This window comes from Sceloporus occidentalis, unplaced genomic scaffold (assembly GCF_023333645.1).
Source record: "Sceloporus occidentalis isolate IW3139 unplaced genomic scaffold, rSceOcc1.0.p SCAF_7, whole genome shotgun sequence".
Lineage (NCBI taxonomy): Eukaryota > Metazoa > Chordata > Lepidosauria > Squamata > Phrynosomatidae > Sceloporus > Sceloporus occidentalis.
The window spans coordinates 15,912,542-15,939,150 of NW_028316987.1; the positions used below are offsets into that span (position 1 = coordinate 15,912,542).

Genomic DNA, 26,609 nt, shown 5'->3' on the forward strand with positions numbered 1-26,609 from the left:
TTGCTGCAAGTGATACATTTACTCTAAAATATAGGTAGGCTCTCAGGCTCCCTGCCCTTTTAAGGAGAACTGGGGTATGGCTTATACTCATAGGGACAATGTTTAGCCTTTGTCCTGTAGGGTGCTGCACTAGATCTGTATGTGTACAGTAACTGCCTTGTTCTCTGTGTTCATTCTGTGATTCTAGAAGGCAAAAGTGCTCATGAATATTTGGCCAGAAGTAGCATTGACTAGAGAAGAGTACTGTATCTGCAATTCACTGAAAGAGTGCTTATTTGTATTGTTAGGGAAACACAGTATGTTGGGCTGCAGGATTTCTTCCCCATGTGGGAGATATACAACTCTTGGAGAGAAAGGAACATTAAAGCAATATAGTTCAGGCAGGACATAGTTCATATATAGCCAAGGCAGTGCAGGGAGCCATTCCACCAGTTATATTTTTAGCGTGGATCATTACTTTCCTTGTTTACTCATGCAGCGTGCTGTTTCCTTGCATACTCACTTCCAGGAGTCAAGTTGGTTTTGCTGCCATTTGCTTTAAAAAAATAAAAACCTAATATGTAATACCTATAAGAATTCTGGGAACATATATATTATTATCTGGCTTTCTCATATATGTTTGGAGGCCATGCTGGATGTGCAAAGTGCCGTTTCCCCATTGTTCCCATCACAAGTGTTTCCTTAAGTGTTATGTACATGAAACCAAAGTGAAACAGATTTTAGAGAGATATACATCACATGCCCTGCCATGTGAGTTACAATATTTCTGTGGCGTATATACATGCATGAGGAAGTTGTAGTTGGTTAGCTTTAGGTTCTCCATTGGTTTTCTCAATTCAGCCGTCTTTGAATATAATGTAATGTTTGGCCAGCCCTGGGAATAGGGTATATTGTATGGTTACTCTTTCCTGGCACACTATGCTTTCTCTGCTTTGTTTGGTCCATTGGCTAGCAAAGATGCACAGGCAGAGCAGTTCTTCTGACATTATTTGCAATACTGCAGATCTTCAGTAGCAGAGGCAAGTCTAAATATGTGCAAGTGGAGTAGAGAGTACTCTTTTTTCTTAAAGGAAACAACAAGGAACAGTGGCATAATAGGGTGTGAGTGGTGGATGCATACCTGGTGGGGTGGTACACTGAGTGGGACTGGCGTAGTGCAGCCAGCAGTCATGCCAGACCCAAAATGGCTGAAACCGTAGCACTGCCCTCCACAGCAGTGGGCATACTGGGATGGACAGTACCTTTTGTTTGGGATCTGGCATGGCTGTTCTCCTGATTTCTTCTTGTGCCAAGAAAGTCTTCAAAATCAGGACATTTAAAAGGATGATATGTAAATTCAGACTTATTTTGTGCACATGGTTTTCTGTGCAGAAAACAGGCTGCATGGAAAATAATATTTATCCAAGCTACCACATGTAAATTTTGCATCGAATAAGTCTTAAACTACATAGATTCTCATCAGTCCAGACATTTTTCCCCATATGTTCTTCCCAGCTCTAAAGTAGAATGAGGCATTTTCCTAATCTCTAGCCAAATAAATTTTGCAAAATTTCAAATTGTATAAAACGTGCAAACTCTGTTTAGCCTGGGTCAAAAGTGGAATGAGCATGTGCATCATCACTAGTAATCTCTTCCAGATTACTTTCAGAGTGTTTTGTGTTTTGTTTTGTTTTGCAGGGTGGCGTGGGAATAATCATCTGTCTCTAACCTTTTTCCCTTTATGTGTATGTATTCCTCCCACCTCCATATGTGTATGTGCCTTCAAGCCGTTTGTTGATTTACAGTAACCATATGAATTTCACAAGGTTTTCTTAAGCAAAGAATAATCAGAGGTGGTTTGCTAGTACCTTTCTCTGAAATACAGCCTACAGCATCCTGGTCCCTCATACTCTGGCAAAATTCATAGCACACTTTCAATCTTGTGAATCCTGATGATAAATGTCTCATGGTTTTACTTTCAGCCGTCAAGTGTTTTGTGCAAAGAATTTCTGTAATCTGCACAAATTAAAACAGTCATTAGAAAAATCACTAACATTTCAGTTTACCCTGGAACTACGATCTCTTAAGGCAGTTGGTGGATGGTGGATGCTTCCAATGGAACCACATCATACCACGACTACCTGTTTTGTTAAAAATCTCAGGAGCAGCACCACCACATGATAAAATGGTTGTTACATACTTTTACTCATAGGCAGTATGATTCATGGTGAATGTATTCATGCACAACAGTGCCTTATCGAAAGTTGGCTAAAATATGTGACAACAAAAGCCCTGCATAATGTTTTGGCCTTACTTGGCCAAACATTCTTGGAGTTATTGTCTCTCAGAGCTAAATTCATAATGATCATTACTGTGTAACCTGACTTCCACCCATTTCTTCTTTTTTTAATGGCAACATATTACATTAGCTGCTCTTCTGAACTGCAGTGTCCTCTTTTGCTCTTTTAAAAAAAATCTATAAGGGAAGGCATCTCTAGCATGTTGGTGTTTGTAACAGCTTTTTGCCTTGCCAGCTGCTTCCGCCTGCTTGACCCTAGGCCACCCTTCCAAATCTAATTTTTGGGTGTCCTCATTGGTGAAGGCAGATGCAGAATGGTGTCTTAATATTGTGGCCTTGTGTTTCTAATCTCCAGACATTCGGAAGTAGGTTTTCTGTTTCCAGGCAGTGGATATCTTCTCTGGCTTGGGAGGAAAACTGGGCTTGTGACGAATTCCATATCCATTTAAGTCTTGCAGGACTCTGAGCAGTTTCTAAAACAGAATGGGTTTTATTTCTCCTTTGAAAAATAGTGTTACTTGGGAATTCTATGCTGTAATCTTTCAGAGACACCCCCCAGTTCATAATGCAAAAAAGGTCAAATCAGTTTGTGTTATTATGAAACCTTCCTCAATGGAGGAAGGTAGCGAACATCCCAAAATCTGTTTTTCTGCTTCATTTTGTTATATAAATAAATAAATAAAAAATAAAACTTTTATTTTTACCCCACTTTTCTGTGCTGAGACAATCAAAGCAGCTCACAACACATTAAAATATCCACATTCAATATTATGTCTCAAATCCCCCCCCTTAAAACAGAATTAAACATGATACAATTAAAACTGGAGATTAATAAAATATAACAAGGACAGAGTGGTGGGCTAATATATGATGTGAAGGGTGATCATTCTGTGGCCAGATGCTTTTATTCAGGAAAGGCCTGCCAGAAGAGATCCGTCTTGACAGCTTTTTTGACGGATCTCATCCAACAGGCCGTTCCATATTTGAACAGGCAGGTTCATAGAGGGTAAAAAACTAGTGTCTATGTTATCAGATGTGCATAGAGAAGATGGTCAAGCAACACAAATGACCTTTTTTATGCTCCTCCAAACCACCCTGAGGAGATTTATGATTTGAAGAGCCACAGGGCAGTGAGCTAGTCACCATTTCACTAAAAGTATGAGAAACAGGTGCTAACCTATAACTTTCAGCAGTTACTTCCTGCTTCTGTTTTTAACTGTCTGCCGAGAATCCATTGCCAATGATGCTAAGCTATTCCAGCTATATTTTCTTCCAGGGGGTGCAGGGTGTGAGTTTCTGTATGTCTATGTCTGTGTAACTGAGGGCAATGGGTCCTGATATTGGCTCATTGGCACAACTGTATGGGCCTGAAAAGTAATTTTCCAGACCCAATGCTGGATTCTGTCCAAAGCAGTATTCTTAACTATGATCTTTCTGGTTCCTTTGTAGCTTCAAGAGCAGGCAGCAAACAGCAGCTCTGCAGAGAGTATTATAGTGGAGAAGAAGGGAGAGTCAGATCAAGATGGGCACAGTGATCAAGATGGACCAAAAGACTGCAATGGGCAGGTCGTCCCACGCTTGGTGCTGGAGCGGTCAGCCACAGTGGATGAGGTGTGTGACCATGGAGGAGGACCAAAAAAGGTCAACAGGACAATTGCCTCATCTGTTCTTCATTCCACTACCTTGAAAAAGAAAAGTCCTGGTTGACAAACACAAAATGCTCCTCAAACATTTTCATCCCCTTGCCAAAATGTATAAATGGTGCTCATTAGGTAGAAAAGAAATTATGTTACCAATTGTTACATTATTTTGTAAAAGGACCTTTGACATCCCCTTGTTATCCCCATAGGAAACAGTCTACAGGTAACATTATTCTTTATAACATGTTACTTCCAAGATCTGTAGGCCAGAGGTTGGCAGCCTGTGGTGTGGTATCTGCAAATGATAGGTGCAGCAGGTGTTTGTGTCATGCCTGGGCTAAAACATGAGAACCATGCAGATTGCATTCCTAACTGATCTTCCCAGTTGCTATCTGGCTCAGTCAGGGAAAACTACACCATGCTACATTTGAGCATCATTGTTTTGTACTTTGTGGATGTGGTTAGTGAGACAATTTGCCAGAAGGGTGACAATCACCACAGTAGAATATCTTAACATGACTTTTGACAGAAAGTTGAACTACTTGAACATTTGGACTCCCTTTGATTAGAAGAGTTCCTATTAGTTCACTTGGAACTTGAAGCTAGGGGCATGCAGTATGTAGTCATTAACCATTAACACAAAAGGTGAAGTGGCTTACTCCAAGCTCCCAGATGTTCAAGCAGTTCTCTGGAGTCCACAGATGTTTGAGGGCCCTACTGGTCTGAGTACTATAATGGCAATAGAGGGTGTCCTATTCTACCCTCTGGTGGCCCATGGAAACCAGCTGGAAAAGTTCCTATTTTGGATTTCAACTCCCCAAATCCTCAGGCTGGCATGGCCAGTGGCTCTGCTGTCAGGGGATTCTGGGAATTGTACTCGCTCCCAGGCTCTGGAACGACCTGCCGGATGATATCGCCATATTACCACCTTGGAAGCCTTTAAAAAGGCTATTAAGATGGATCTCTTCTGGCAGGCCTTCCCAGACTAAGGTTAGATCCATTAGATTTGCCTCCCCCCTCTGTTGACACCTCTGTTGCTACCAATACTAAAATTGTTTGATACCATCACCCCGTCCCCCCTCCTCTAGAGGAAGATTCATTTCTTCCACTTATCTGCCCGAAATTTTTAATGTATTTCTATTGGATAGTTTTAATTTTTTTGATGTTTAATCTTTTTTTATGGGTTGATCACTATTTTGATGACTGGGGGGAGAGTTGGAGTTTTGGGGGGTTTAAACTGTAATTTTTAAATGTTTGATGTTTTATTTATTCTGTTTGAATCCGCTTTGATTCCTTTCTGAAAAAGTGGAATACAAATAACAATTATTATTATTATTATTATTATTATTATTATTATTCCAAAATAATTTTCTCAAGTTCTGCATTAGATTAACAGAAGGAGCACACAGATATGAGGAGCAAATCTCTTGACCTAATATATATGTAATAGGGGAAGGAGATATATAGGCAGGAAGAATAAGATTTCTGTCTCATTAGATCAGTGAGGAAACTCTGGTCTGGAGAGAAAATTGTTTTGCAAATTCCTTCTTAAGTTTGAAGAAAATAATTTGATTTAAAAAAAGAATGTGGGAGAGAGCTAGACTGATAGATTTACTCACTCAGGCAGAGCAGCATGAGTACTGAGCTCATAATGTCTGAATCTCTCTGTAGTCAGCATCTTTTGGTGCTCAGTAAAGGACGCCACATTGAGGTATGTTTGTTTTTTTAAATAGGTTCCTGGTCTTTTTTAAAGCACAGACACTATTTCTTTGTTGTTGTATTTTTAATTATAGTAGTATAATTAATGCCATAATTTCTTTAGTTTCATTTTTATTTTAATTTACAATCACCTGGTTAAATATGCCTGATCTTTAATGGCTGCATGATAGACATATACAACATGATACTCTCTGTACGAAGAGTAGCTATACCTGTTCGATTTGGCCAGTGTAGATTGTTGAGCATCTCCTACACTTTGTTTTCCCCCAAATTAGCAAATGTCTTTATAAATGTGACAGAAAGAACTTGAGATTTTAAAAATCCCTAAATAGGAAATAGTGAAACTTCCAGATATGCTCATCTTTAGATGTCAGAGGCCTCCTGCAATATTCTCCTACTTGACCTGCCATGATTGATTGGTGAAAGGGTGGGTGGGTTAATCTCCTGGTAGTATCTTCCATGTCCTAGAGTAGTGTGATAGAATGCATGTTGAATTCCTGCCTCATGTCACCTGTTCAGAGGCCCACCATAAGCTTGGGGTTGCTTTGCTGAAAAAATTGATTTTGCAGCTCAACAATTCTCTTAACTTGGATCTTGTTCTCCTGTTGCAGTCAGATCCAATGGAGGGACATGAGAAGTCTGATCAGAACCACCTGCAGGTGACAGGTCTGGAGAAGCGTGCCCAGAGTGCCCTCAGTGTAGTCTCCAACACCCTGGAAGGTAATTTTCTCTCTGATTTTGGGTGCAGCTGGGTTGCTCTTTAAAAATTATCACCTGCCTTTTATAGCATGTATTGATTTTTAATATTGTAAATTGCTCTATATATGCTTTTAAAAATAAATACCCACATCAATTTGACAATAGCAAAATTGTTTAGTCATAAACTACAGAGCAGGAGAGGTGTTCTTTTTAATTGCCAGCAACAATTAAAATCTTTAGTATTTTCAGGGCAATTTCACTCATTTATGACAGACGAAGATGGGTTTTGAAAGACCTCAATTTCCTAAGCTGTATGTGCCTCTTATAGCAGTGCAATTATCTTCCAAAGCATTTGCCTGGTTTATATATTCTCATGCATGGCCTGACAGTTTTAAAATATACATTGTTTCCTATAGCTCAGTGATGGTGAACCTTTTAGAGGCTGAGTGCCCAAACTGAGTGCCCACTTATTTATTGCAAAATGCCATATCCCTCTGGCTTTCTAGTAACAAACTCTGGCAAACTCTGTGCTGGGGCAATGGCACATTGCCCACAGAGAGGGCTCTGAATGCCACCTCTGGCATGAGTGCCATAGGTTCGCCATCACTGCCTAGCTCTTTGTTACTTATTTTTCAATACTTCTTCTCCAGTGTCTCTCATTTTGGAATCTTTCATACAGCACAATCTTCATTTTTTATGAACTTTCCAACAATGTTTTTTTCAGTATTGCCTCCCTCAAATTTTTGCCATCTAGATGTTGGTTTATCACTCCCATCATCCCCAGTCATTGAATCCATCCTTGTTGTCTGTGGATGTTGAGAAATATACCCTTAACACATCCAGAAAACACCAGATTGGATGTCTTAATACTTTATTACTTCCAGCAATAGTCAATGAGACTCAAAGCCTAATATAAAATGGGCAGTGGTGCTATTAATGGAAATTAGACTACAGCTGTCTGACACATGGAAGGCACATATTAAACAATTAACATGTGCTAATCTGACTGATTCAGACAGCTGTTTTCAGTGGGGTAGGGGGCTGATGTCATTGATCTTCTACTTATAAAACCCTGATGACTAGGCCTCTGGGAGTTTAAGCTAAACAATATGTAGACTCACACACAGATCCATTCAGAACCACTGAATTAAATTTGGTTTGGCCACAGAAGTACCATCACCACCAGTGATCCTTATTGTAAAAAACATGTGGTTTTTATCCAAGAGCCAATGTACCTGCTGACTTTAGATAAAATAGGAAAGAAAGAAAACATTTTTTTATTTGATTTTGTATGACATTTAGAAACAAACAAACAGCTTCATTTATATACCGCTTCATACTGAACTAACAGTGTCTAAGCAGTTTACAACTATAAGCTAATTGCCCCCAACAATCTGGGTACTCATTTTAGCGACCTTGGAAGGATGCAAGCCTGAGTCGAGATTGAGTCCATTCGCTGGTATTGAACTCGCAACCTTATGGTTTTGAGTGAGCGGCTGCAATACAGGCATTTAACCACTGCGCCACCAGAACAGAAAGGGAAAATGTTTTGTTTTTTTGTCAGGCTCACAAATGTTTTTAAGTTCTCTATCAGTGTTGTTTAATGAGGATTGGTGGTATGTGAGTCTCCATTTAAAGCTTTAGTTGATTTATCACCCTGATCTATTGCATTAAAGTTAACAATCATTGTAATAAGTGATTTTTGCCAAGGAAATTTGATAAAGATACTTCTTGATTTTAATTTTCAGAACTGGAAGAAGCACATCAAAAGTGTCCACCATGGTGGTACAAGTTTGCTCACACCTTCCTTATATGGAACTGTTGTCCACCGTGGATAAAGCTGAAAGAGTTTCTCAAGCTCATTGTCATGGACCCCTTTGTTGATTTGGGGATCACCATCTGCATTGTTCTCAACACAGTTTTCATGGCCATGGAACACTACCCAATGACTGAAGAATTCAACAATGTGTTGACTGTGGGCAATCTGGTAAGAGAACTGGATGTCCTTATCATTCTTTCATTTGATAATACGACAGCTTGGGGTGGGAGGCTTGCAAGAGAGGAGTGAGCACTGATTCCATAAGGATGTAACAACTGCCGTCCCAAAACAAAAAAACAGACCCTCTGTTTCCACCAACAGCCAGCCAGAGATCTCTGAAAGCTGATAACCAAAACAAGGTCGAAACAGATTTTTCCTTGGGTATGGATGTTTTTTTTAGTATTGATGTGCCTTTTTGAAACCTCTGTTATCTTTCATCTACTTCTTTTAAAAACAAAACCCCAAAACAATTTGTGCTACTGTTCTTCACAACATCTTATGGTAATAATGAGGTTCATAAACAAACTAGGCATTCTGCTAAGTACTGTATTCTGTTACATCTATCAGTTTTATTGGATGGCCCTGGCCCTTTTTACACTTCACAATTAAACCATTGTGATTCCACTTTAACTCCCTTGGCTCCATCCTATTGAATCCTTGGATGTGCAGTTTAGGGAGGGGTATTTAAAATTCTCAGCAAGAGAGCTATAGGGCCTAGCCTATAGTAGGGGATGTTCGCATGGCAATTAAAATGGAATCATAGTGCTATACTTGTAGTGGGTGATAGGGCTTCCTGACTTCTAGAGACATCAGAGGCCACTGTGGGATTGCTAAGTATGGCTTACTCTAGAAGGCTGATAGACTTATGAATTTTGGATAGTTTGGGGAAATTATGCTATAGGATTACTGCTTCTACCACTTTTTGGTTGATCTCTGGAAACAGGAAATGTTCATAATATGTAACACAGTCTTCCTCCTCTGAAGCAGAGCTTGCTCACCTCTTCAGTATTAGAATTCAAAGATATAGCTGTGTTAGTCTGTAAAAACAGTATGTAGAGAGATTTTGTAGTACCTCTGAGTACCTTTGAAAGAAAGAAATTGGCAGCATGAGCTTTCGTAGACTTCAGTCTACTTCCTCAGATGTAGACTGAAGTAAATCTATCTGAGGAAGTAGACTGAAGTCTATGTAAGCTCATGCTCCCACTTTCTTTCTTTTAGTTAGTCTCAAAGGTGCTACAAGATCACTCTTCAATATTAGGTTAAACTAGATTGGATGTAATGCATCCAATTAGTGATTGCATGAATGTCTTTGGAAGAATAAATAGCAGAAATGGGGTGGGGTCTCTTTCAGATCAGGACATTAATGTGGGGTCTGGGGAATAAGAGGGACGTTTCTGTTTTCCCCCTGCTATGGTTCCAATTATTTTTCAGGCTGAAACTGTTTTTGTTACTTTGTGAAATACAGTAATCAAGAAATGGACATAGAAAGTGTGCCCCGCTTAGTTCTTTAGGACCTCTCAATAGCTTTTGTTGTGATCACCCATTGTACTCTTTGTGATCTTCTTGGAGAGTTCGCAATAGTTCCAGTTCCTTTCTGAAGACTAAGCCTTAGAACATGATGCTGGCTGGGGGACTGCAGCACTATGCAGCAGATTCTGCCTTCTGGATGTCAAACGTGTTTATCTTGTGCCCCTTAAAAAGCTTCAACATTAACATGTAGTTTCTGGGGAAGGCCATCCAGAGGTTTGATAGTTCCAACTCCCCTGTCCAATTCCTCAGAGGGAGGCAGTGGAAGTTTTGAAGGGACATCTTAAGTCAGTGATATCCTGGATAAATGTGAGCAAGTTAAAACTTAATCCAAACACCTGGAAATTCTGTGGATTGTGATGCCAACAGATCTGGGAATAGGGGTAGAGCTACACGAGGATAATCTCTCCCTCCAGGAGGTGTGCCTGAATGGGGATGCAAAGAATTTAATTGCTTACCCTCAGAGAGAAAAGATGTCTTTATTTTATCAGCAACCCTGCAAGGTTTTTTTCCTCTTTCTGCACAAGAATGAAGGACACTTTTTTTCTATCACCTGCTCTGTGGACAATGTATATTTCTTACACTTTTGGGGTGTACTTCCTGTTCCTGTTTTAAAGTTGTGCAACATTCCATTTTATATGTTTGAGGGGGTTTAACCGCCAGCTTTTTGGAAAGCTGTGCAGCTTCCCAGAAAAATATGTTGCTTTTTGGGAAGATCTATAGGTTTCTTCAGAAAGTTTCCTGTTTTTGGGGGGCAGGGGGGTGAGTTCCTGGTGTCTTGACACTGCAGGAAGAAAAATTGCTTTTTCCTGACAACTGTTGGGAATAGCAAAATCTTGAGCTAGCGTATCTATTGGGAAGATCAGGATGTGGTGGTGGATATCTGGGCCGTTGGTAGTAGAGCACCATTGATCTTGTGACACCTAATTTTTTGTAGCATAAGCTTTTGTAGACTTGATCTACTTCCTCAAATGCGCAGTCACGTATGTGAGGAACTAGAACAAGTCTACGAAAACATATCCTACAACGTCTTTCACTCATTTAGTTTCAAAGGTGCTGCAAGATCCCTTTGCATACTAACTGACATGGTTATGTTTCTTTCCTTCCCTTCAATCTCTTGTCAAACTTGATATTACTCCTCTGCAGGTCTTCACAGGAATATTCACAGCTGAGATGGTGCTAAAATTGATTGCTCTTGACCCTTATGAGTACTTCCAGGTGGGATGGAATATCTTTGACAGCATCATTGTCACCCTCAGCTTGGTTGAGCTTGGCCTTGCCAATGTCCAGGGTTTGTCTGTTCTACGTTCTTTCCGTCTGGTAAGTGACTTTGGTCCATCCTCCTTCACACAATGGGATCCTGCTGTTTCTTTAGCCAAAGGATAGGTTCAGGTTTTCACTCCTCCTACCCAGTGTCAGGAAGGGATGAGGGTCTTCCTATCTAGGCAAAATGGGGAGGCTCCCCAAGCCCCAAATAAAAATTGCAGAGAATTTTGGAACATGCATATAGAGCATGTACTCAGTTTTAGGAACATTTGGGAGCAATTTTATAATTTTACATACAGTGGGCCATTCCTTTATGTGGGAGATCCATTTGGGCAAGAAACGTGTATGCTCCAGCCCTATTGAAAACATGGGTGTGCACACCATTCTTTTTCATGTGGTGCAACTTCAGTGTAAACTGAAAGCTGCATATGGCGCACCCGCGTATGGTGCGAGTGCACTGTATATTTTTTTTAACAAAACAAAAAAGTAATACATTAGTAATGTGTAATGTTAAATGCCACTCTTTTAAAACTGATTAACATTCATGAATTGTTTCCAAAAAAACTAAACTTTAAAAGCTCTAGCAAAGTACATGGCATAGCAGCAATTGGGGGAGGGCATATTCTAGTACACTGCCGTGCAAATTTGGTCCCTAGATTACCCAAGAGCTGTATTGCAACGCATTTGGAGGGAACAAGCCTAGACATACTGTTCCGAAGGGATTTTACATAGATTACCAGAATCATTATCTGAAATCTGAGGTTCAGGGTTCTCAAAAGAGGCAGCAAAAGATTGCAGGCTGAGAGTGGTTGTTTTCTGACCTTAGAAATGTTACTTTTTTAAAGACTAGAATTCCCAGATTTCTAAGTCTGTAAGGCCATTGGCCATGCTATTTAGAGGATTCTTGTCGCTGTAATCCAAAAAAGTGACATTTCCAGGTTCTATTTCAGGGGAGCTATAGCAACCCACCAAGGCCAGACAGTTTCAGCGACTCATCAGGGTCCTTTCTTTCCTAGATGAGGGTTTTCAAGCTTGCCAAATCCTGGCCAACTCTCAACATGCTGATCAAGATCATAGGCAACTCAGTGGGTGCCCTGGGCAACCTTACTCTGGTGCTGGCCATCATCGTTTTCATCTTTGCTGTAGTGGGCATGCAGCTATTTGGAAAAAGCTACAAGGAGTGTGTCTGCAAGATTTCCTCCGATTGTGAGCTGCCGCGCTGGCACATGCATGACTTCTTCCATGCCTTCCTTATTGTCTTCCGCATCCTCTGTGGGGAATGGATTGAGACCATGTGGGACTGCATGGAAGTGGCTGGACAGACTTTGTGCCTCATTGTCTTCATGATGGTCATGGTCATTGGGAACTTAGTGGTGAGTAGCCAAAAATAATAATAATATTCGAGCAACATAAAAGGTCTTGAATCTAGTGCGGACTGATTGACACTTCTGTTGTCCAATCAAATGTGTTTATTTGGGAGGCACCCTGTGCTTGCTTAAGAGAGGTGCAGGGGGTCAAAACAATTCCATGGCTAGAGGTACCGTTTTGTGTTTTATGGCTTTTATGTGTTACTCTACTTTTTTCTTAGCTAATATTGTTCTGAAATACTCGAGTATTTTTGGAAGCACACCTACCTAGAAAATACTGTTATATTATTATTATTATTATTATTATTATTATTATTATTATTAACCTTTATTTATAAAGTGCTGTAAATTTACACATTTTTAATCTATGTGTATGAGGATGGTTTTGGGACACAGTTATACTACAGGAAATAAATTCTGGGTTTGTGACATGATGAATCCCAGCTCCAGTTAGCTCCCCTTCATTTGCCTCTCTTTCCCTGTGGTATACCTTCCAGGCCAAGTAAGCATATGAATTTGGGTTTCTCAAATCTAAACCATTCAGTGGTGCAGTCAAGTAGTTTTAGGCTCCAGATATATTGGTTGTGAAGGAGAGACCATCTTTAGATAGTATTGTGTATTACCTCTCTTATTTCCAAACATGTGAAGTCAGCCCTGCTGTGTTTCAGACTGAAGCTTGCTGGTTGGGATTTCTGCCCCAAAGACTTGCCTTATGTAAAAACAAACGTAAAATGTGAAAATGAAAAATTGTGAAACATCCAAATTATATAAAAACAACATATGGCTGCCTGGAAACAGTTGTTTGGTCCCCCCGCCTCAAACCCCACAGTTTGCATGTTTCACAATTTCCTTTCCATGCCAAAACCTGTACAGTTTTTAGGGAAGGCTGTACAGTGGTTTCCAGAAAAACTTTGGTTTTTTGGGTGAACTGCACAACTTTTATGGATAGGCTCCACAGTTTCCCATCATTTTATGTGGTGTGTGTGTGGATTCCTAGTGTCTTGCAGCTATAAGACAAACAACTGTTTCAGTATTCTTGACATCTATTAGAACTCAGAAATATAAGATTTACCATTCCTAGGCTAGGATTATAGCTTACTAATGTGGCTGATATTTTACTCCATTTGTAAGGGCATGTGATGAAAAATATATGCATGACTTTTGTTTGCTTTGTGCTTCCTTTTGAGACAGATAGCTTTGCTAGTTCTTAGTTATCTGCATTTCTACTACTAAAATTCTTGGAACAGCTCTCTAGCTGAGGATTCTTAAGTATCTCACTGTACTATTAGTCCCAAGACCAGAACCATGACAATGGTATCATATTATGGTGATTGTGTAGTGTGAATACATTCAGGGGTGCAGCTAAAACAACCAAGGGTCTTGTGGCACTTTAAAAGCAAAACTGACTCTTGGGCATTTTGAGCTTTGTATTTCTCTCCTCCTGTTTTGCATCATTAGCGACAACTTGCGGGGGTAGAAAATGTGAGGCATGGCAATATCATGCCATGCGATCTGATACATTATACAGAATGCAGGGGAGGAAGAGAAAGAGGCGCAGTGCCTTTGTTTTCAAAGGATTAAAGCCCTGCTGTCATCACTATAAAATTTGTATCTGGGCCCCTAGACTAAGAAAAAACAATGTTTTGCCTGGTTTGATCCTGAGAGAAATACATATTTGGAAGCACATGTTTTATATAGATACTCAGAATGTAAAGAATACATAGACTTTCTTGTCCTCAGTGAGAGAGACTGTCCACACATTGAGGCTCCCTGCCAAGAAAATGGTTAGCCACTGCCAGATTTTTTTTCATGTTGTAAGTTTTATGTGAAAAATTCACTTGGACAAAAAGCTTGCATTTTGTTCAAAAAATATAGTTTAGTGCAGAAAATAGTACATTTTGTCCAAAATGTAATACCTTCCACTCAAACTTTTCTATGTAAATCAATTTTGGGGAGAGGGAACTCTGGCATGTGAAAAATTATTGGAAAATACACACAAGGTTTTATGAGCTTGTCTAGCAGGGGAAAACTGAAATAAATCATTATTGTAGGCAAGAATGGTATAAGCAAAGATTTACATCCCTAACAGAAACAGTTACTGAAAAGCCAAACCAGTTTGTTTGTTTGTTTGTTTTTTGCTTGATCAGTTTGTTGACATGTGATATATGAAAAAACAAAACAAAACCTAAGAAGTTAAGAAAATAGAAGCTAGGAATGTTTATCCCTCAATGACTAATTACAAAGAAGAGCGTACTTCTGAGAATGTGCAGAATTCACCATCCTGGCCATAGTGTCGATAGTGTTGATAGCAATAGCATTTATATTTCTATATCGCTTATTTGTGTACTTAGCACTCTCGAAGCCCCCAACAAACTGGGTACTCATTTTACCAATCTAAGAAAGGATAGAAGGCTGTGTCAACCATGGAGCCCTGGGATCAAACTCACAACCTTGTGGCTGCAGTACTGGCATTTTAACCACTGCACCACCAGTGCTCCCTAATGCATGAGACTCATAAATAATAATAATAATAATAATAATAATAATAATAATAATTTGTTTTATTTATATACCGCTATTCCAAAGATCATAGCGGTGAACAGCAAGTAAGCTAATTTGCCCCCAACAGTCTGGGTACTCATTTTAGCGACCTCGGAAGGATGCAAGCCTGAGTCGAGCTTGGGCCCTTTTGCTGGTCTTGAACTCACAACCTTGTGGTTTTGAGTGAATGGCTGCAGTACAGGCATTTAACCACTGCACCACCAGGGCTCCTTACGCATGTTAAACACTGTGTTGATTGTCCTGCATAGGTGATTGAGGCTTCCAAAAAAGAAGCTTGACTTCCCAGGAAATTGTGTGCACCACCAGCATCTCAATCAGTTCCACTATCAAGTATGTGTTCACATCCACCCCCTCAGTTAAAGTGAAGATTTTTTTTAATTTTCAGTTAAAAAAAAATCATTTCTCTTGATACTCCACATTTATTTCCTTCTGTACTTGTATCTTACTCCTTTCCCATCGGAGATAAAGTAGTTGGAAGGGTGAATTTGAGTAGAGAAGCCATCAAAGGAGAATGAGTTAAAAGACCCTCCCTTTCTTTCTTTCTTTCTTTCTTTTCTTTCTTTCTTTTCTTTCTTTCTTTCTTTCTCTCTCCTCTTTTTGCCCCATGCTAACTTGTCTGGGGAAAGAAACTACCTTCATAGAAGTGCAAAACATTTTTTGCCACACCTCCATCCACCCCTTATCAAAGAACACCACACACTGGCAGATTTGAAGAGTGTTGAAAGTTCCCTGCATTCCTAGTGGTTGGACCGCAGGCTGGGCTGCTTTGCCAGGGTCCCTTAATCTAAGAGGAATCTACTTGGAAAGTGATATGAGCAGGGAGCTGTCCACGGTCAATGAACGGGATGACCTGAGGTAAGGGCTACATTGATATGAAGCTGTTGGCTGCATTTCAGAGGAAGGAACTGGCAAAACCACCTTTTGGTATTCCTTGCCTAATAAAACCCTATGAAATTCATGGGATTGCCATAGGTTGACAGGTGAAGAAACATGCACATACACACTCACACGCACACTATGAGAGAAGACATCTGTAGGTGTGCTGATTGCTTACTTCCAGAGCTTGGAAGTGTTTTGGACTGCAGCTCCCAGAATTCCTCAGACAGCATGACTAGTCATACAGCCATAATTACTATACACATCGTATTGGAAAAGAGTGTGTCCAGTGCAAAGGGCATACATTGCCATTAGACAGGAACCCTAGCATCCTGTTATTTTTGAAAAAGTCTCTCTCCATGTTCCAGGAAGTCAGGGGAGGTAATGGGAAACATGGAACACAATCCTGGGAAATTAGTGGCCCTCTGGCCATCATTTAGCAACTATTGCCAACATCCCTTACCATTGATCATCCTGTATGGGGCTGATGGGAATTGGAGTCCAACAACATCTAGATGCTCACAGGTTCTTTAGCCATGATCTGAAAACTTACTGTATGTGTTTAGCTCAAGTAAGAGTGTTGGGTACTGCATGTTTGTGATAATGGAAAGAACTGTAGTTGAGGATGCCTTAATTTCACTAATTTGATATGATCAGACAAATCATTAGCTGTAGACTCTCCAATGCTGGATGCAGACATGGCATCAGCACCTGGCATTGTAGGGCAGCTGCCAGGGTCCAATTGCCCCATCAGGGTTCTCCATGCCAAGCAACTGAGTTTCCTAGCCTCCATGTCAATTTTCTACAGTGCCCCAGAAAGCTAATTCATTCACCAGTTTGTAAAACTGTAAAAAAAAAAAAAAAAAAAAAAAAAAGGAGAAAGAGGAGGAGCAGGGAAATGGCAGCTTTGATCCACCTTCAGAGTATACCTACTGTGTGGCTTATCAGTATAAAATGCCATTTGAGGCACTTTGCCCAGCATTTCCTCAACTGGCCCTGCACATATACTAGAATTTACTGAATGGAAGCCATTCCCTGTTTCTCTTTAATCCCATACACTAAAAGAGAACCCAAGTAATATCTTTCTAAGCACTGAAAATGCTCACATCCTAACTTAGGCTGACTTTCTGGAAAAGGTGGCGTTGTTGTTCTTGTGTGCCTCCAAGTCATTTCTGAGTTAAGATGACCCTAAGGCTCCTATCATGGGGTTTTCTGGGACTGAAAGTGTGTGATTTGCCCAAAGTCACTCCATGAGTTTCCATGATGAGCAGGGAATTGAATCCTGATCTCCAGAGTCATAATCTGATGCTTAAACCACTACACCACGCTGCCTTGGTTGAGAATAGAGAGAAGCGAAAGGTGATGTTTGTCCAGGATGAAGAAAGGTGATTTGATTGGAAATTGATGTAAACTTTTCAAATAGAGGCTGAAAATCTTTCTCGTTCCTTCCAAGCCTCTTGTTTTATGGAATAAGACCTCTCCTTGTTTTATGAGTATGGGCCACGAGACAATATTAACCAGCTGGCTACAGGATTTATTGTTGTTTTGGGTTTGTTGTTGCTGTTGTTACTATCCTTATTACAGTATATCCCACCTTTCCCCCGAGATTTGGACACAGGGCAGCTTACCAATTAAAATGATTACATTATAACATTAAAATAAAATTAAAATATTAATCATAGTAAAACAATTTAATATATATATTTAAAATGATTTCAGTCCCTGGACATGTTCTAAGTGTTATACACTTACCTTTCTGTCCTTTAAGGAGGTGTATGAATGAGTAGGCCAATACCAGAAGGCCCTTTCTTAGCAAAACAGTGAAGGTAAAGCAATCTATGCCAGTGTAATATACAGAGATGTATTGCCTCCTCCTCTTCTAAACAACTTTTTACTGTCAGTAGAAGTTCTAGCAACACTGTCAAGAGGTGCTGGGTAAAGATGTGCTGTGCAATAGAGGAAACCTCATTGCCAGTGCTTGGAAAAATTATTTTTTAAATTGTAACTCCGTGAGCATGGTGTTTGAGCATTTGCGGAGTTGTAATAATAATAACCTTTTCCAAACTTTAGTCCTTCCCCATTTTTCTCCAGCTTCTCTCATGCAGTCCACTGAATTGGTAAACACACTGCCTGTCTAACACTGGAGAGCCTCTGAACATGTGCAGAATGTCTTCCAGGGCTATCAAATAATCATACCTAAGCACCTTCAAGATTAGAAGAAAGGGTTTTCTGGCCTGAGTCAGCAGCGCATGTAATTTTCATCATCCTGCCTTGAGCTCTTCCCTACCATCATTCCTCCATTCCAAACCAAATATCTCTCATTTTTAGAATTTTGTGGTCAGCCTCAACCCTTGGTGTATTTCTGGAGCCTAATTTTCTGTTGGTGCCATTTCCGTTGCATGCTATTACGAGCAAAAGAGTGGAAATTGCTGAGGGAGAAGGAAGTTTCTACTTTGAGCCACCTTTAGGGTTATGTGCAGCAGTCACCTCTCTTTGCCGTCATAGGTACTTAAGAAAAGCATCTGCGAGCTTCAAGGAAGGGGTTTATATAAAGGTCCTTGTTAAGTCATGAGGCATGAGCCATGTGCAAATAGCCATGACCTTGAATATCAGCAGTCCCTTCTCAAATGTGCTCCTGGCAGGGGAGAGGCACAAACACTGACAGCTGAGAGTGGGCAGAAAGCCGGCTTTTCACAGCAAACACATTCCACTTTCTTGCTGATGTTACTGTACATGGCATGCCTGTAGTCCCACTGGGGCCTTTGATAAGAGGGATACAGCCGAGCGGGAGTCAGAAAGGGGCTCTGCTTTACGCTGAACTGGAACCTGGATTTTGGCTTTCTCCAGAACTTGGAGATGTTGTTATTTAGACTATAGCTCTCAAAATCCCCCAGCCAGCATGTCCACTGGCACTGCCTTACTAGAGGAGCACTTGCAGATCCATCATGTTGCTTCCAATTGTAGCCAGCTACTTGCTTTAACTCAATATGATTTTATTTCCTAACCTTGTGTATGTTCACTTGCTTTAACCCCACCGCTGTGTCACAATCTTGTCCTATCACATTCTTAATTCTCACCTGACTACTCAGCTCATTCATCAGGGGCCATGTGCATTTTGCGTTGTGCAAATATATGAGAGTGGAGCAGTGATTAATCTTTTAAATTGCTGGGATAAACTTCAGTAGTAATTTTTAATGCTACTTTTTACCTGTTGAAGGTCCATAGTTCATCAGTTCACACAGAATCCTCTTTTTGCCTATAGAATGTGCCAATTTTAACAATGTGTTGTCTCGTTTAGAGAAGTGAATTAGAAAAGTTCTTCAGAGGCTCACCATCTATTCTGGCCTTGAGTTGCCTGGAGCAGCAGCTTCTGTTTCTAGCAGCACTGGAGCAGATGGATCCAAAGGGGACCTTGACTCCTTCTCCTCCTCTTGGCAAAGGATGTCTGTGGAGAAAAAAAGGATATCTGTGGGAAAAGACATAACAAAAGAAATGTCTTTGACACAACTGAAAATGCAAAAAGGGAATTAAAACCTAACCAATACCAAAGGGAAAAAGGCAGCTAAAGTTAGGAGTTACAAAATGTGACACTATCTATAATTTAAAAAAAAAACTTTTTGTGTGTAGATACAGTCGGCCCTTCTTATACACTGATTTTTTATACACGGATTTAAGCATACACAGTTTGAAAATGTTCCAAAAAAGTATAAATTTACCTTGATGTTCCATTTTTTATTAGGGACACCATTTTGCTATGTCATTATATTTAATGGGACTTGAGCATACACGGATTTTGTTATACACGGGGGATCTTGGAACCAAACCCCAGCGTATAACAAGGATCCACTGTATATGTACATATATAAACATAAACATAAATACACACTTTCAAATGTACCATATAATATAATCAAGTCAGTGAAACAATACATAGAATATGCAATAGCCTTACACAATTTGAAATTGAATTCATCTCAGCCATTTACTTTCACAAATGCTTTTTCATCCCAAGAGACTATATGTATCCCCACAGGAGTTTGTTTCTTTTTATTATACATTCTATGTATTGTTTTGATTGTATTGTATGGTACATTTGAATACACACACACACACACACACACACACACTGTATATTCTCTCTCTATATACACACACACACACACACACACACACACACACACTCTTCAATTTTTAATAGATAATTTGACGTAACTGAACCCATGTTTTTGTTCCAGATCCCATAGTGATTTGTATTACCCAAAGTCATACAAATCTGTTAGGTCTCTAAAGTGTCATAGATCCACAGGATATCTTGTTATTTTACCAGCTGATATGTTCCCCATGCTCTGTTGCTTACTAGGAAGGAAGTGGAAATCTCCATTAATTCTTATCTTCCCTTTCTACTTTCCTTGTTCATTGTAAATTATTAATCATCTCCCCAGATGCTCCTTGCCAAGGCGTGGAGTGTATCAAGCCACTCCACCACTTCTTATTAGAGGATAAATAGTCCTTTCCTTGTCTGGCATCTTTCTTGATGCTACCGATGTTTAAAAAGCCACTTTCATCCCTTTTGTCATCACAGAACATCTCCTTCCATGAGTACATTTTGTGACCACTTTTTAAGACTGTATAATTAACTGTGAGGTCCCTAGTCTCAAACCCTCCGTAAGGTATATTGCACTGCTGCACCACAAAGTCAAAAGCTATATTTCAAATTTTTAAAAGTTATTTATTTAAAAAGGTATTTTTCATTACAGTAAGGTGCACAAGTAGGGTTACATTCGTTCCCCGGCCTGGATTATTTTAAACTAATATAAAGTGGGAAAGAACAGGAACAAAATCTGGGACTTTTCAGTCAGTATAGACATACTCTAAGTTAAAAAAAATATTTTAATTCAGTATTTCAATAGAACACAACCTGCGTTATGATTTTCAACCCTACGTGTCTTGAACTCTGGCTGTCCCTTACTGCTGTTTTGAAAACCTGGTAACATTACCCATAAGTTGTGTTTCTACTTTAAAACAAGATGCATAGGGTCTGTACACCTTGTTGTAAATAGAAATCATCTCTCCAAGAACACGGTTCTCATTGTATTAGCACTGCAACAACAACAACAATTAACCCCATAGGCAGTATTTTTCACACTGTGCTGCAGTGGGGGTTGGACTGCAAAAATTGGTAGGTGGGTTATATTGCCTTCCCCTACACAGTGTTCCCCCACCTGGTGTTCTCCAGATGTGCTGCAGTACAACTCCCATAATCCCCAGACAGCTGGCTAAAGTGTTTGGGGGAAATTGTAATCCAATCCCTCTGGGGAAAACTGAATAGTAGAAGGCTCATCTGTTGTACATATTTGGGATGTAAACAAGTTTATTTCTTTTTTGTTCCTTCCTTCCTACTTTCTTCCTTCTGTCTAATCTGAATAAAACTCTTGATAGGTTTTATGATTAACCTAGAACTTCAATTTGACTGTGTTCTTGTGATGTCTTGAGGATTATTCATCTGTTTGTCATATGGGTTCATCCAACAAACTGGACTCATCTAGTGGTGACTGGGAAGTAAACTGGTAGTTGCTCCTTCCCAAGTAAAAATCTACAGATTTGCGGGTTCACCTTACTCCACAGTAAGGTTAAATAGAGCAAGAATGGCAGAAAAAAAGCCCTGCATGGAGAGTGGACCAGCTGACAAGGAAAGAATGCCTTCTTTAGAATAGCTGTCCATTCCCAAGGCCTTAATTCAAAAAAATTAACATCAACAGTTGTTAGGAGCCACAAGTCTGAATCTACACCAGATTCCTATAAAGCAGCAAAGAAGGGTATGAATTGCAGCGCAGGAGTGTTTTTATGTATCTCCATGAACAATCACTTCTTGGACCAATGGTGCCCCACATTCTGGGCAAGTAGTGCAAAATCTAACAATTTAGTATTGGCATGCTAGTGAATAACATGAGATATGACTCAAGAAAAGCTTAACAATGGATTTGTGCAGTTCATGCAAGTATTATAATTGTGTTAGGAAGAAAATTAAGACTACCTTCACAGTAAAGTGCTTGAGTGGTTGATCATTTTACTACTCCAGTCATTAGTTATACTTTAATACAGTCGGCCTTTCTTATTCACCGATTTTTTATACACAGATTCAAGCATTCACAGTTTGAAAATGTTTTTAAAAAGTATAAATTTCAAATATCAAACCTTGATTTTCCAGTTTTTATAAGGGACACAATTTTGCTATGTCGTTATATTTAATGAGACTTGAGCATCCACGGATTTTGTTATCCATGGAGGATCTTGGAACCAAGCCCCAGCGTATAACAAGGGTCCACTGTAAATAAATCAGCTGTTTTGTTTTTAGGTCTGTACTTAAAGGAATTGCACAAAGTGCTGTCTGATTGTTGTTAGCTGCCTTCAAGTCAACCTTGATTGTATTGTATAGCAAATAAAATTTTGAAAATAATTTGTTAACAAATGTAAACATCAGCATCCTAAGAAGTGTTCTAAAAAGAAGAAGTTTCTAATCCCCTTGATTGCAGCAAATATCTGGACATTTCTCAACTGGTTTGGATGGGAATGATTTGAGCAGCATTTTTATAAGCAGAATAAATTATTCAAAATAAGCAAATATGTTCTGTTTTGCATAATTTATACTTGTCACAGAATTCAAATTTTCTTGTAGTAGAATTTGGGATACTTTGGTACAAATGTCCCCGTCCCCCCCCCCCCCCCCCCCGTAGAACTAGAGCCATCATACTGAGCAGTATTCTCCCCTGCATTTTATGTTACCTTAAATCTGTCCCCTGGCTAATTCTTTCTATGAGATGCTGACCATAAGATCTGGTGAGAGTGGCATTTCAGTCTCACTGAGAGTTTTTTTTTTTTAATTCTGAGTTGTTATTGGCTTTTTTCCCCACAGGTCCTGAACCTTTTCTTAGCTTTGCTGCTGAGCTCCTTCAGCGCTGATAGTCTGGCAGCATCCGATGATGATGGCGAGATGAACAATTTGCAGATTGCTATTGGCAGAATCACACGAGGGATTGACTATGTAAAGAAGCATGTCCTTCTGCTGCTTCACAGGGAACTGAAAGAGAAGACAGAGCCACCAACTGAAGACCAGGATGATAACAAGAAGGAAAAATTTGTTCTCAACCATATGGACACAGGCCAGGACTTCAAATCAGAATTCATGGATGGCATATCCAAAAAAGAAGGCCAGGATTTCAAGTCAGACTATATGGATGGCATATCCAAAAAAGAAGGCCAGGACTTCAGATCAGAATATATGGATGGGATACGCAGAAAAGAGACATTCATTGATGAACTGGAACAAATGAACTTCATTAACAATCCTAATTTGACCATACATGTCCCAATAGCCTCCGAGGAATCTGATCTTTATGATGAAACTGACACCGGTGAAGAGACTGCAGAAGAAACCAAAGACATCAAGGTAAGTGTTGATTTTGAAAAGCAGATACAGATGTAGATGGTTTCTTCCAGGCACATTCAAATTATGATCTGACAGATGAGAGTCTTGGAAACATATTACAAGTTGAGTCTTCCTTATCTGGAATTCTAAAAATCAAAATATTCCAAAATCCAAAATTGTCCACAAGGGTGGCTGAGATAATGATAACTTTGATTTCTGATGGTTGAGTGTGGACAAAATTATTAAAAATATTGTGAACAAAATTACCTTCAAGCTATGTGTATGAGGTATATTTTGTTGTCAAGGTTGTCCTTGAGCTGACCTTGACTCACGGCGATCCTGTGGATGAGACATCTCCAAGCCCCCCTATCCTCCACTGCTCTACTTAGGTCCTGCAAATTCATGCCCGTGACCTATCTGATTGAGTGTATCCATCTGGTGTGTGGTCTTATCTCTTTCTGCTGCCTTCTACCTTCCCTAGTTTTACTGGTCTTTTTAGTGAGTCATACCTTCTTATGATATGACCAAAGTTTGACAGCCTCAGTTTCATCATCCTGGCTTCCAAGGAGAGTTCAAGTTTGATCTGTTCTAGAATACATTTGTTTGTCTTCTTGACCATCCATGGTATCCTGAGCACTCTTCTCCAGCACCTCATCTCGTTGATTTTCTTTCTATCGGCTTTCTTCACTGTCCAGCTTTCACATCTGTGCATGGTGATGGGTAATACAATAGCATAGATGGTCCTCACTTTAGTATTTGGAGTTGTATCTTTATACTTTAGGATCTGTCCAGTTGAACTAACAGGTACTGAATCTGTTCTGGGAATTCTTTGTAGTCTAGATTAAAAAAAAGATAAGATTTATTGCCCCCTGCCAAACCTGGAAGCCACTAGCTATCACTGGCTGCCAAAGAAAAACTGCTCTAGTTGTCGCTGCTACCACAGATAGTTACAAAATGAGATGGAGAGAATAAAACTAATATCCACTGTCCAACTTTGAAAGGCAACTGCTGCAAACACCCTAAACATTTCTTTCCAAAACTCAGCATGTCTTTTTACTGGTAATATTGTGAAATAATCTCCCATCCCATCTATGATGCAATAATTCCTGGGACCTATTTATGATTTGTGTGTCCCAACAGAGTCTGCCTTTTAGTTTTTAAATTCACCAGTTAAAAACCCCTGCAATGTTTGCATGAGAAAACTGGTTCTCAAGACTCATTGTCATATGCCAGAGATGATCTGTACCAGCTTTAACTCCAGATCTAATAGTAGGGGCTCAACAGGTTTTCCGAAACAATAAACTCCTCTGTCTGTCTCTCTTCAAATAATAATCAGTCTTTGAAACATTCACACACACATATGTCATATGTAAGTTATGTTTGCAATTGGTCAACGATAATAGATAGAGTTTGACTCTGCTGTACCCTCTTCAAATTAAATTTTAATAATAGTAATTGTGCTGTACAATTATTATTTTATTGGTTTTTATTATTTTATATTGGTCAATGACAGAATAAACAGATTGATTGATTCACACACACAAGTTCTTTTTGTTGTTGTTGCTATATCATCTTCCTACCAATGATTTTGGAGCACTATGGAGGTGTGTGCTATCACTTTCTCTATCTTAAACCCCCCCTCCCTAAATATCTGGGGAAAATAGGATTTAAATTCAACCCATAGTTGGAAACCAGTGCTGCAAAGAGATACATAGGCCTTGTAAACCAAGTTTTTCTCTCAACACACGTTTCTCCCTGATCTCAACTATCAGACTCTCATTCTCATCTTTTCTTTGAGGAAGTAGGAAAGTTGGTCTTAATTTTTTAAAAGAGAGAAACACAAAAATGCCGCAGGCATCTTATGTTTTGCTTGTAGGTAGTAAACAGCACTTCGTACATACACTAAGACCGTTCTGATTTGACAAACAGGTTCTGGGGCTGAGCAAGAAACACAGAGAATCCTATCCACCCCTTTCTAAATCTCCATGCTCCTCTTTCCTTCTCCTGATTGCCTGATGAAATTTCAGAAGGTGGCAGTAGGAATGATGATGAGCAGGGCCTCTGAGGTTCAGGGCATGAAGCGTCAATGCGCTGCATAGTCCTTTTCTCTCTTAGTACAATAATATTTGGGAATCTGAACAAACAACTGTGTGTTTTTTAAATGCAGCTCTGCTTTTAAAACAAACAAGTGATATGCTGAAGAAAATAGTGCCTCCAATTGCATAAGCAGAAACTTGCATACCTAGGGAATTCTCTATTCCATTTTTAAAACACTGGAAGCAATTCAGGCCATAGGAATTACTTCACATCATGTGGAGGAAAGGGTGCCTTGAGACCTCATTTTGTGGCATTCCCAAATCTCCCCAGGAGACCCCCAAAGCTGCCAGAAAACATTTAACCCCATTTTTCAGCTGAATAACACACCCAAACCTCTACAAAAAAGGGTTCTGAAAAGACTAAGTTGCCTGTTCCTCACTACTCCAGTGTCCTCCCCTCCGCCAACCCCTGGAAAATCAGCAACCTTTTGCCTAAAATGCAGTTCTGGAAGTGACATAACTCCACTTCCACTCATGCTGGGAGGAATACTGTGGCTCACAGGGAGTGGGGCATGGTGGAATTTAAATGACCTCACACCTTTCACAGTTGCCTGCCTCTGAATAAAACATGTAGGTTTTATTGCTTCCATGTATAATTTGGCACAAGCCATTGTATTCCCTGTTACCATGTATGGATGTGAGAGCCAGACTGTTAAGAAAAAGGATCAGAAGAAAATCAAATGTGGTGCTGGACAAAATTGCTGAGGATACCCTGGACAGCCAAGAAGTCAAATGAGTGCTAGAAAAGATCAAACCAGAAATCTCTCTGAAAGCCAAGATGACTTTAGACTACTAGGGAGAAGTCTATTGGGCACGATAGTCAGGAGCATACCTTTAACTGCTGGTTTGGTTGAGCTTCTCAGTGACTAGTCATAGTTTACTTTCTTGTACATAACAGATCCTTTCATATAAACACACTGATTTTTAGCACAAAACACAGTACACACATCTACGGGATACTTATGAATAAGACTAGTCTGCACACAAGATGTACTTACTATGATGTTTCTCAGTCTGTTTCATTTCTCCAAATTCCATTTCCATTTTCTTTCCATCCTTGTTTTGTGTTGTGTTGCAAGGCACTGTTCTCTTCTGTCAATTGCTTCCTTGAATTTGCACATTTATTTGTACCATTTACTTATCTGAGCAACTGTTCCCCATTGACTAACACACGTTTCTATCCTCCCCCAATTACATTCATGTTTTATAATATGCAGCATTTGTGCACACTTTCTTGAAAATTTCCTGTAATCCACGCTAGGTTTGCCAGGTGAAATAAAGAGCAGGGCTCCTGTACCCCTAATAGTTTTGTCATGCAAGCAACACCTGCTGAC

General features: G+C 39.7%; 1 protein-coding gene across 2 annotated transcripts in view; it reads left to right on the forward strand.

Annotated features, from left to right (window-relative positions):
• Positions 1-26,609, forward strand: part of LOC149309266 (sodium channel protein type 4 subunit alpha-like) — an 89,268-nt gene that overhangs the window by 35,329 nt on the left and 27,330 nt on the right. For both annotated transcript variants that reach the window (XM_089532070.1, XM_089532069.1), the window contains 6 exons: positions 3,728-3,889; positions 6,249-6,357; positions 8,085-8,323; positions 10,829-11,002; positions 11,965-12,321; positions 22,667-23,200. In XM_089532070.1, coding sequence (XP_089388196.1) covers positions 3,728-3,889; positions 6,249-6,357; positions 8,085-8,323; positions 10,829-11,002; positions 11,965-12,321; positions 22,667-23,200 — 1,575 coding nt within the window. The remainder of the gene's footprint in view (positions 1-3,727; positions 3,890-6,248; positions 6,358-8,084; positions 8,324-10,828; positions 11,003-11,964; positions 12,322-22,666; positions 23,201-26,609) is intronic.